The sequence below is a fragment of the Nannospalax galili genome, unplaced genomic scaffold, assembly GCF_000622305.1.
Source record: "Nannospalax galili isolate Female #2095 unplaced genomic scaffold, S.galili_v1.0 scaffold34, whole genome shotgun sequence".
NCBI classification, from domain to species: domain Eukaryota; kingdom Metazoa; phylum Chordata; class Mammalia; order Rodentia; family Spalacidae; genus Nannospalax; species Nannospalax galili.
In genome coordinates, this window is record NW_008338996.1 from 8,948,587 (window position 1) to 8,960,441 (window position 11,855).

At 48.9% G+C, this 11,855-nt stretch overlaps 1 protein-coding gene across 6 annotated transcripts in view; it reads left to right on the forward strand.

Annotated features, from left to right (window-relative positions):
• Positions 1–11,855, forward strand: part of Whrn (whirlin) — a 91,158-nt gene that overhangs the window by 33,391 nt on the left and 45,912 nt on the right. For 5 of the 6 annotated variants that reach the window (XM_008833491.2, XM_017798266.2, XM_008833492.2 and 2 more), the window contains exon 3: positions 2,573–2,698. The exons of the other annotated variant lie outside the window; for it this stretch is intronic. In XM_008833491.2, the coding sequence (XP_008831713.1) occupies positions 2,573–2,698 (126 nt within the window). The remainder of the gene's footprint in view (positions 1–2,572; positions 2,699–11,855) is intronic. 6 annotated transcript variants of the gene reach the window in all.

The window sequence follows — 11,855 nt, forward strand, 5'->3', positions numbered from 1 at the left end:
CTCAGACTGTGCCTGGCTCAGGCCCTGTACTGACAGGACTCTCCTGGCACAGACCTGGATGGAAGGACAGTACCAGCTCACATCCACCAACCTGTCTGGGACGCAAGGCAGCCCACAGCTTCACTCCCCAAGAGCAATAATTCCTGGTTCTATCTGCTTCTGAAAGCTTAGCCAGTGGTGTGGCCAAGGCACCCTTCTGCACGTAACAACAGGTGTTGTTGTCTGGGTGCCTATGGACCTGGTCAGCCCTCGGTGCAGCCCCGCCCACCACTTTCTAGATGAAAAAACTGAGGCACTGAGGGTGAAGCCACCACCCAGCACCACACACCCAGCAAGTGTTACCAGGATGAAACATCAACAGTTTGGCTCTAGAGTCAGCACTTGTGACTGCCACGCTAGGTCACCTCTCAAATGTGCAAGCCTGTATATGACAAGGGTCCAGGGTGGGCCTCAGGCTTCGGTCAGCTCAAGTCCATACAAGCAAGCCTTGGATGGGTCCCAGCAGGATGGTGGGGACAAACCCCAGACTTAGGCAATGGCTCCCAGGTCTAACAGTGGGATTTGCAAAACTACTGATTAATGGGAGCTTTGCATTGGTCTGAGCCTCTTTGCCTCTTGACCACACAAGTCCCCCTCCTTACTAGTATGATCATTCTGCCTAAGGAAGGCCACCCTGACTGGCTACCACACTTGCAGTCACTGCTGGGCGCTTTCCCACTCTGTTGGCTAAAAGATGGAGCAGGGTCACCCCTCTGTGCTGCTTTGGGGGTCAAGGAACACAGCAGGGAAAAGCACCAGGTTTGAGCAGAGAGCACCCAGGTCTGACTTGACTGCCTTATCATCAAGTTTCTTCCTACATCAGCTTTGTCGCATGCAAAATAAAACCAGCAGGGGGTCATGCTTGACAAGCTCTTCACTGTTTGAGACCTTACAAAGCAGATGGATACCAGCTTCATCCTCATGGTCAGACAATGGGGCTGAGGTCCAGAGGGCACCCAGCTGGTTCTGTACTGACCACTTTGGGACTGACTCTGTCTTATTGGGCACTTCTGCCCAAGTGGACCCAGAGTTAAATTAGGTACTGCGGTGTAGGTCCTCCTGGTAGCAAATACGGAACACACAGTGACTCTTAGCTGAGGGACCTTTCAGAAGACAACTGGTAATGACATTCACTCTCTCTGATACCCGAAGGTCATGTCCCCCCTACTTCCCACCTTGGGTCCCCCACACTATCCTTATACTCTGCTGAGTCTTTCCTTGTTGGGACGTGTTTTATCTCTTTGGGCTGCGTTTGAGCTATCCTAGCCCCTCTTTTTCCCATAAATCATTGAATGCCTGAGGTGCATTTGACCTGTGGTAGACAAGGAAGCTTTCCAGAACCTGCCTGTACTCTCCTGCTGTGCACCTCCTCCCCGGGTGTGTGGGGGCAATCCTCCTCCAAGGTCCCGAGTGGGGTTTATGTTGTGGGACTGAGCAGGGACAGCCCTACCCCTGTGTTCAGCCTCCCAGCCTTCCAATTCTTCATTCCGTCCCCCCAACACACACTGGTACCTCTCCTCTGTGACCGTGTGGCCTCATTGTGCTCTGGTCCCTCTGTACTGGGAATGTCTCTTTCTCAGCACACTGTGAGCCCTTCCTGAGTGGGACAGTGGCTGGGAGTCTCCACAGCCCCCACAGCAAAAGGGATGCATTGAGTGGGTGTTCCCTGAACGTGCAGAGTAAAGGAAGCAGAACAGCAGGACCAAGCCTGTCAGGATACATGGGAGACCCCCGAAGGTGGGAGCCTCTAGGGAGGTGGAGCCCCTGGGAAGGAGAGCTGGTGATCCCCAAGCTGGAACCTAGCCTTGACTCTATGGAGGAAAAGACAGGGAGGGAGAAGGTGTGAGCTGAGCTCTGGGAGAAGAAGTCACCCTTCTGCTGAAGCGTAAGATGGACGCCCATGGACATCCTGGCCTAGTTTGCTTTCTACTGCTGTGACAAAACACTCTTACCGAAAACATTTGGAGAGGAAAAGGTTTATTGTATCTTATACTTTCAAGTGACAGTCCATCCTTGAGGGAAGCCAAGGCAGGAACTCAGAGCAGGAACCTGGAGGTAGGAATTGACATACAGACCATGGAGGAATGCTGTTTACTGGCTTGCTCCCCTGGTGCTCTCTGCTTCCTATACAGCCCAGGGCCATCTGCCCAGTGGTGGCACCAGTCACAGTGGACTGGGCCCTCCCACATCAACAGTTGAGAAAATGCCTCACAGACGTACCCATAGGCCAGTCTGATAGAGGAAATCCCCCAATTGACATCTTCCCAGATGTGTAAGGTTGACAGCTGAAGCCAGCAGGCCCCAGGACGTGCTGATGTGCACAAACTTGAAGCGCAAATGCACTTGGGGATGTTAACACCAAAGTGACCCTTGGAGGTCACCTTAGGCCCCTCCTTTTCCTGCACTGTATGGATGGAGGGAGACAGCTGGCTGGGGTCCTATTCTTTGAGGGGCTTAGAAGGGGTTCTGTGGGATGCTGCCTTTGCTAGGGCCTGGTTCCCCCAGGTGAATGTGCCTTCTTTCCTTCCTGCAGGTGAACCTGGTGCTAGGTGACGGCCGGTCCCTGGGCCTCACGATCCGAGGTGGAGCTGAGTACGGCCTTGGTATTTATATCACAGGTGTGGACCCAGGCTCCGAAGCAGAAAGCAGTGGGCTCAAGGTGAGGGGCTGTGGGCCGCAAGCTGCTCGTCTGAGGATGCAGGTGGGAAAGATCTTTGCAGCTGATTTTAATCAGACTTCAGCAGGGCACTCAGCACCCCAGTGAAGGGCCGATCAGCTGGGGAGCCTTCTGGCTGCTGGGCCTCTAATGTACAGTTCCGAGCAGCAGCAGGGTGGTCTACACCATGCTGGGCAGTGGGCCAGCTCAGCTCTTTCGGGCTGCTGTTTTGCAAACAGTTGATGGCTTATGATGGCCCTGACCTGGGGCTTATTGTAACACATTCAGAGGAGGGTAAGGGGACAGAGAAAGCAGCAAACTGGGGCTGCAGTGGGCAGCTTCATGGCTGGTGTCCACTTCAGACCAACAGTTACAGAAATGACACACTTAGCTCACGTTCTAAGGAGGGCTGTGTGCCCAGCATTTGAGATTCATGTCGAATGTATCATCTCACACTGCTCAATAGGGTGGAGTGGGGTTCCTGAATTCTTTCACATTATAAAGAGGTCTCACTGTCTTGTCTAAGGTCATACAGATGGTAGTTCCTAGGGCAGGATTTGAACCCAGGGAGTCTTGATTGAATTCCAAACCCAGGGTCTAACCTGCTGTACTGAGCACCCTACTGGAAGCAGCCAACAACTACCCACAAGGACACTGGGCCCAGATCACTGCAGTGACAGCATGTGTTTGGCCCATTATGGATGCTGGGGCCACAGTGATATGACATGATGATCAATCATGGGTCCAGGTGGCATTTGAGCTATGCTTTGGGCACTAGAGAGGTGGATAGGGAAATGGACTAGGGAGAAAAGGAGTACTGAGCTGAGCAACCCTGTAGGTTGACTTGAATGCTTCTGTAGGTTGACAAGGGGTGACTAGCCCAAGTGCAAGATTGGGTGGGGACTGAGTCAGAGGAGGCCGTATCGGCAGGAAAGGGCCCCAGGTACCCTGGCCTCATGTGTTGGTTCTCTGCAAAGGAGGAAGGTTTGTAGGGGAATCAAAAGGCCCAGAGCCCCAGCCTGGCACACAGACTGTGATAAGGTGCAGCGACTGGCTCCTCCTGGGAAATGTGGCCTGTTAGGGAGTAGTCTGGCTTCCTCAGGGAAGACAGTGCCAATCCCTGCTCTGTTGCATGGCTGTGCAACCTTGGAGCCTCTTCTACCTGCCTGGGCCTCCCTGTCCTAAGTAGCATCCATCAGTAACATTCCTGCCTCAGGCTGTCGAAAAGGTAAAAACTAATATTAACCTTAGTTAAGACTAATGTTAATCATACCTGCATTTCTGTAGACTGTATTCCCCTAGTCACTGCAGGGGTGTCAAGAGATGGGGGTCTTTGGGAGGTGATGAGGTCATGAGTGTGGAGCCCTTCTCAGTAGGATTAGTGCCCTTACAATAGAGATCCTAGAGAACTGCCTCACTCATTTGACTACGCAAGAACAAAGCAAGAAGATGCCATCTGTAACCTAGGAAGAGGGTCCACCCCAAGTACAGAATTGGCCAGCATTTTGATCTTGGACTGCCCAGCCTCCAGAACCGTGAGCAATAATCTGAGTATAAGTTACCCCATCTATAGGACTTTGTTGCAGCAGTCCAGAGGTAGGACAAGCACAAGTCGCCAGCTGTCACTGTAGTTGTAAGGCCACCGTTAACATTCCCACAGGGCCTTTGAAGTACCTTTTGCAGTTCTGTCATTGAACTTCGATAGACCCTGTGACAGGCTCTTTTGTGAGTCTGTGTGACAGGCACAATATCTGAGAGCCCTTGTCACACAGCTCACAGGCGCAACCCTGGGATTCCCATAAGGCCCTGGGGGTTGGGTTCAGCCCTGTGTTCATAGCCAGGCCAGTCAGGCAGATACTATGTGCTCTGTGAATGGTACCTGGGCCTGGGTGCTTCCTCTGTTTGCAGTAGGCAGTGATAGTGCTGTGTTGCAGTTCCAGGAGGAAAGTCTTTGGGTGTTCTGTGTGCAGGTTTTATTTAGTGAGTTTGGGATTTGTTTGTTTATTTGTTGTTGTTTTGAGACAAGGCGCCTGTAGCCCAGGCTGGCCTTGAACTCCTGATCCTCCTTCTTCCATCTCCCAAGTCCTGGGATTCTAGGCATGTACCGACACATCTAGTGTGTTCATGTTGTTTTAATAATTGTAGGTTTAGCAAAAAGTTGCAAAGAGAATACCAATTATCCTTCCCCTAGCTTCCTCTAAAGTCCACTTCATAGACAAAATAACTGTCTCAATTGCAGCAAATGTTCAGTGCCACGCTGTTAAGCACACTGTAGACTTACTGCAGTTTACTTGTGTATTTTTCCCTAATGTCCTTATCCTCTTCTGAGATCCAGCCCAGCCCAGCCCAGCGCACTGCATTGAATTTAGTCTGTGTACATTTGTGTTCCATTTTGCTTTGAGACAGGGTCACTCTGTTGCTCAGTTTTAAACTCCTTGAGAGCCATCCTCCTGCTTCAGCCCCCCGAGTAGTTATGACTATAGGAGTGTACCACTGTATTGGACTGTGAACGGTTTCAATGTTACTTATTTCCCCTAAAGTTTAAACATATTCTGGATGTTTGTTTATTTTAATGAGTATGAAACTGGGGGGAAAACTGTGAACAGAGAGAAAGGTGAAACGCAGTAGGATGGTGGTTTCTTCAGAACGCCCGCCACATGGGGCTGTAAACCGGCTGCTGGCAGGCCAGAGGTTTGGCCTAGCTTCCTGGTTGCCAAGTCAAAGAAGGAAGTAGGTATGTGCTCTCTGTTAGTAGAAGCAGACCAGCTGTGCTTAGAAGCAATTGCTGCTCCTAGGGCCTCAGAGCAAGTTCCCTCAGGTCCTTCAGAGGACTCGGTGGAATGGCAGATGCAGTGTCCTCAGTGACAATAGATGCATGAACAGGGTCCAGTTTGTGAGTGAATGAATTCTGGTTGAGTCCATGTATAGAGAAAGGGAGAGAAGAAATGTACAAGAGGGAGTTCACGTGCAGTCCTGCCTGAGAACATCTCTCACTGTCACTGTCATCATCATCATCATCATCGTCATCATCACCAGCATCGTCTTGTATCATCTTCTTGTTCTCTTTTTGTTTAGCAGCTGCCATGTCAGGAACTAAACAAGTTAAATGTTTTCACACTCAGCCTCTTACCTAATGTTTGCAACAGTGAACCAAAAAGGAATATTCTTGTCCCCATTTTGTAAGTGACAGAGTTAGGAGCAATGGTACAACTCACCCAGGACCCTCCAGCTAAGAAGTGCCAGTGCTGGGATTTGAACTCACACTGCCACTCTGTAAGTCACTGCCTCCCAATGATAGCCTGCACCGAGCCTGGAAATTAAACCTGGGGCATCACCAGATCTAAGCCAAATCCCCATCTCTTTTGTTCTTTTCTTTCTCTTTAATTTTGAGACAGAGACTTACTATGTTGCCCAGGCAGGCCTTGAACTCAAAATCCTCCTGCCTCAGCCTTCTGAGTAGCTGGGATTACAAGCTTCTCCACCAGGCTCAGCTTGAAGTGTTGAACATTAGAGATGGGAAACCCAGGCCTGACCAAGCCTGGAGTTGCTTTGTGCATGGGTCGACAAGGCCTTGGGACCCGGCACCAAGCCTCTGGGGGCGTGGACATATCCTTGCCCTATGTGGGCCTTGGTCTCCCAGTGTGGACAGTGGACAGTGTCACTGTGGGCTGGATGAGCTCAGAGGTTTGCACATTTCCCTGGCTCTGCACATTTTCCCAGTCTAAGAGGCCAGATGCCAGGAACATGCTCCCTTCTTCTTGACTTATGGGAGCCTTTGCTCACTGAGAAAAGCCAGCACAAGTAATCAGGTGACCAGGGCCCTCTGTGTGGAAAGAATGAAGTGGGCATTACATGCAGGCAGGGCATCCTTGCTGCCAGCCTCCTGCGTTCACCCAATCCCATGTGTGGACTGTGGCTCCTTGTCCAACATGGATCCGAAAGATTGGCAAGATCATTATGGAAAGAAATGTAAGATCCGGAGGAAGGGGAGGAATGCTGTGGGATGCTGTCTTCTGAGCATGGCATGGCCATTGTACTCTTGAACTTGCAGCAGGTGTGATTACCTGCATGTGATCTGCACAAGATCATCAACATTATATCATGGAGAGAGGCTCATGAGGTCCCAGCCCAGAGAATTTATAGGTAGTTAATGGTTGTTGGGAGAGAGAGAGAGAGAGAGAGAGAGAGAGAGAGAGAGAGAGAGATTTTCTTCAGTGATGTGGCAACTTCTAAGTTGCCTGTGCTCCTGTAAACAACCCCTTACTCATACTCCTGTACAGAACCCTAATGAAATTCATTGAATCATTTCAACAAAAGAAGCTGAACATCATCTCTCACCCCAGGAGTCATGTTCTAATGGGAATACAGGGTAACAAACAGATTGTGTTCATTTAGTTATGTATAATTGTGAGAGATACCACAATGGTGACTCCCATGGAACCCTGGGAGGATGTAACGGGAGAGCAGCCCAGGTCTGGGGTGGCAGGAAGGCTTCATGGAGAAAGAAACAGCTCAGTTGAACTTGAAAAGAACAAAACTAATGCCCTGGAAGAGGATCTGAGAATTTCAGGCAGAGAGAACAGCATGTGCCAAGAGTCCCTGAAGTGGAAGGGAGTGTGAAGGAGGGATGTAAAGAAGGCAGGGTGGCCGGCTATAGGGAGCCGAGTGGGAGAAGGAGCAGGTGGTGTTGGTGAGCCAAATGCCAAAGTCACCCAGGGCAGCCACAGGATGATGACCTAGTCACGTGGTATCTAAGAGCATCTCTTTTGCAACACAGATGTGTGCAGAATCTGCACACAGGGGACGTGCTGAGAGGCACCCACACCACTGTCAGCAGGAGCTATCCAGATGGGACAAGCTTATGGACAAATTTCACTCTGTTCTTTCTGTCCTTGGCAGGCTCAGAATGGAGCCTATAGTATTACCTTTATAATCACAGAAACAGCCACGGTAAAGTGATTTTCATTTTGAAAGAAGGTAGAGGAAAACTGTTCTGTAGAAGTTTTCCGGTGGCTTGAGTTTGCCTCACTGTTGTGGGCAGGCACTCAAGGTTTATTTGTTCCTAAGCTGCCCACATTCCATTCGTTCTTCTCTGCCTGTCCCCTTGGCAGTCAGGTGCTTGATGGTCCCCCTCCACATTTCCTGTCCCCTCATAAGCCCCTTGCCTGTGCTGACACCTGCCCACACTCACTCGGGCATCCAGCATTGATTAATTCTGTTTATTGCACTGCAGTTTCTGTGGAATTAGGCATATTGAAATGGAATAAAGGGCTTGGCTGTGTGGGTGGTAGAGCCAGAACAGGCTTTATTTGTAAATAGGGCTCCGTGCTGCTGTGCAGTGCTTTCCTGGGGGGAAACCTTCCACGGGCTTCCAGCTGCTTAGCCCACTTAGCTCCTGCAGCCCAGTGTGAGTCCAGAGAGGGGGGCAGGATGCCTGGACGCTGTGTGGAAAAGCACTTCAGAGGTCAGTTAGGCCCCCAGCATTTACCCCAAGAGTGGTCTGTGTGGCTTAGAGCTTGCCCACCCTCCCAGCAGGGACATCCACCCCCTTCACACTTCTCTTGTTCTCTTCTTTGTATGCTCTCCCTTCCCCCAGTTTCCAATCCTTCCAAAGAGAGGACCACTAAGCTTCCTTTGTTCCCTTAGGGACAGCCAAGATTGAATGGCATTCAGAAGCAACCGTAATGATAGTGATTGCTGTTCATTAAACGGTTATTATGAGTGAGACACTGTGCGAACATTTAGATACACGCGCTTGTATTTAATCCTCCCCACAGCCTCTTGGGGGGACACTTACAGTCAGACTTAGTAGATGAGCAACTGGGGCTCAGACAGGGATAGTAACTTGCCTGAGATCACCCAGGGATTAGGGCACTGACCCTTTAAGCCCTCCGTAGTCACCTGCTTTATTTTACCACTACCCTATGATTCTCACTGGACCAAATATTAAAAGAATGTTGAAAAGGGACATAAAAGACCTCATGTCTGCTTAGGAATCTACGTGTTTCCAAAGCTCCACAGGGTTGTGCTGGATGGGCATGGTTCGGGGGGCTCTGCCCAGTCTGTCCAGGCCCACTGATTTCCTGCAGTGAGAACCAGCTGCAGCCCTGACTAGGATCCTTGAAGCAGAACCTCTGCCCTAGGAATACCCCACTAGGGGTCACTCTGTGCTTGTGGCTTTGGGGAAGGCCAGTCACATGTCTGGGGCAGAAACAGCATCTCAGTGACTAGGAACAGTCTACTCTTTGAAGATCTATCTAGGTGCCTGGGCCAATTGTCGGCGCTGGGACTGAGCCCTCTGCAGACTGACTTTTGTAAGGCTGTGCTCTTGTGGCCTTCCCTCTTTGGACTAAGCTTCTCCAGAGCAAAATCCTGTGCTGAGCACCCACCAAGTAGCAGACCCACTTGTATCACCCATCTGAATCTTCCCCCGGCTCTGGGAGGGAGGCATGGGACTCCCATTTGTGTCAGAAATGCATATGTTATGCTGTGTTCCAGCACCCAGCTGTGTGAGGGAGAGCCTGGGGCTGCGTCACCCTTGGATCTCCCTACCAACATAGCTGATGCTTAGGAAAGAGCTCCTGACTGAAGGAATGACTGTGGTCAAGGCAGTACCTCACCTGATCTTGAACCCTGCCTTCCCTGCATCCCAGCCTGGCACAGCAGACTCCCGCAGGTCAGTGGAAGGGATGAACTGTGCCATGTTAGTGGCTGTATTAGCTAATTTCCTCATCATTGTTACTAAATACCTGACAAAAGCACCTTAAGGAAGGGTTTATTTTGGCCCATGGTTTGAGTGGATAGTCGATCTCATGATGGGAGGCCATGGCTGCAGGAGCTTGAGACAATTGGTCACATTGTATCCACACTTAGGAAGCAGAGAGAGGTGAATACTATGCTTAGCTTACTTTCTCCTTTCTTTGCAGGTTGGGTCTCCAGCCCATGGGATGGTGCCACCCATATGCAGGATGGGTCTTCCCTCCTCAATTAGACCTTTTTAGAAATATCTCCCTAGACCCCTAGAGGTGTGTTTTCATGGTGATTCTGAGTCTAGTCAAACTGAGGGGATTAACCATCATAGTAACGTTTTCCACTCACCTGGGACACCCACTTTGAGGTCAGACCCTGCTCCTTGGTGCTGCTTGCCTTGGGCTAAAGCAAACTGTGTAACAGCCACTGCCTACTGTGGAAGGCAGGCAGCAGAGGCCAGTTCATGCTCAGATCTCAACCTCCAACTTTACTGATTTATACCTGAGGCGAGAGAAGACCAGAGGCAGGGGAAAGACCAGCTATGAGGAGGGTCCAGGTGTTAGGACCCCAACAGAGTCCCCTCCTGCCGGGCAGCTGGGCATTACTTTCTGACTGTCCTATGCTCCCCAGGGAGTTCTGCTGACCAGAAGGGGCCTGACAGACCGAGGCTGCTTTCTCTTCACTCCTGGTGGGAGAAGAACATAGTTACTAAGTGGCATTTATTAAGTGAGGATCCTTTAGTTGCTCTTTGTTCTGTCTCTCCCCAGGAACCCGAATTTGGCAGGTATTAGTAGAAACCAGAGAGCAGTGACAGAGGGCATTGAGTCACCCTAGAAACACCATAATGGGGCATCATTGATTTTATGACAGTCCTCATGAAAATGACAAAAGTTGTGTCTTTATATAATTCCTAATGGTTAAAAATCTCAGATAAAAAAGACATATTGTGGTGGATTCTTTCGCAGTCCTAAGGAATTGTGGCTAAATTTATGACAGTCTTAATTAAGATGACAGAACTAATGACCTAATATTTATATAATTTCTGAGAGTTTAAGGGCATCTTACAAACAATGCTCCCCTTTTAATTTCACAACTTAGATAAATGGACCAATTTCTTGAATGATACAAACTGCTTGCACTTAGGAAAGAAAAATAGATCATCTAGATATCTTTATATGGGCCAAAGAAATTGAATTTGTAGTTAAAAACCATCTGAAAAGAAAACTCAAGCCCAGACATTTTCACAAGTAAATTCTACCAAGCACTTAAGCAAGGGATATTGTGCAGGCTCTTCCTCGAAAAGAGGGAATTCTTCCCAAAGCATTTTATGGTGCCAACGTTATATAAGGCTACAACCAAAGAAAATGACAGCAAAGCAAACAACAGACTGCGTTCTTTCATGAACATAGATATAAACAGAATATTAGCAAATCAACCAGTATGCAAAAGAACAACAGGGCCAGAGAGATGGCTTAGTGGGTAAAATGTTTGCCGTGGAAGCCTAAAGACAGGAGTTCAGAGTCACAGCTCAATGCTGCATATATGCCAGGCAGGCATGGTGGCCGACCTATAATCCTAGCACCCAGGTGGCAGAGACAGGATCACCAGAACAAGCTGGTCAGCTAGATTATCCCAGTTGGCAAGCTCCACATTCAAGTGAAAGACCCTGCCTTAACATATAAGGTGGAAAGAAATCAAGTAAAACACCATATTCAACCCCTGGCCTTCATTCACATGGGAACATGCATGCGCATACACACACACACACACACACACACACACACACACCGCATAAAGAAATAGATAAGTCCAGATCAGAATTTGAAAATCAATACAATGAACAAACCATGTGATTAGGAAAAGTAGCACAGTTCAATGTCCATTGATGATTAAGAAAACAAAACAACAACAAAAAAAACCTCTTAATAAACTTAAGATTGAAGGGAACTTAGGGAACTTAATCAATGAAGGATATCTACAAAAAAGGGAGGGAGGGAAAGAAGGAAGGAAGGAAGGAAGGAAGGAAGGAAGGAAGGAAAGAAAGAAAGGAAAAGAAAGAAAGAAAAATTCTACAGGGGCTGGAGAGACTCAGTAATTAAGAGTACATATTAGTTCCCAGCACCCACCTCAGGTGGCTTATAGCCACCTGTAACTCCAGCTCTTGGGGATCTGACTCCCTCTTCTGGCCTTCACAGGCACCTACACTCACACATATGCACCCACCCACCCCTGCATACATTCATAATTAAAAATACAATCTTAAAAAGATACATACAACAAGCATGAAACTTCATATGTTAAAGAATTAAATTTTTTCCCCTAAGATTGAAGGCAAAAATGTGCTCAACAATTCAGTTTAGTAGTAGGCTAGAAGCTGTAGTCAGTGTAATAAGTCAAGAAAAAAAAAAAA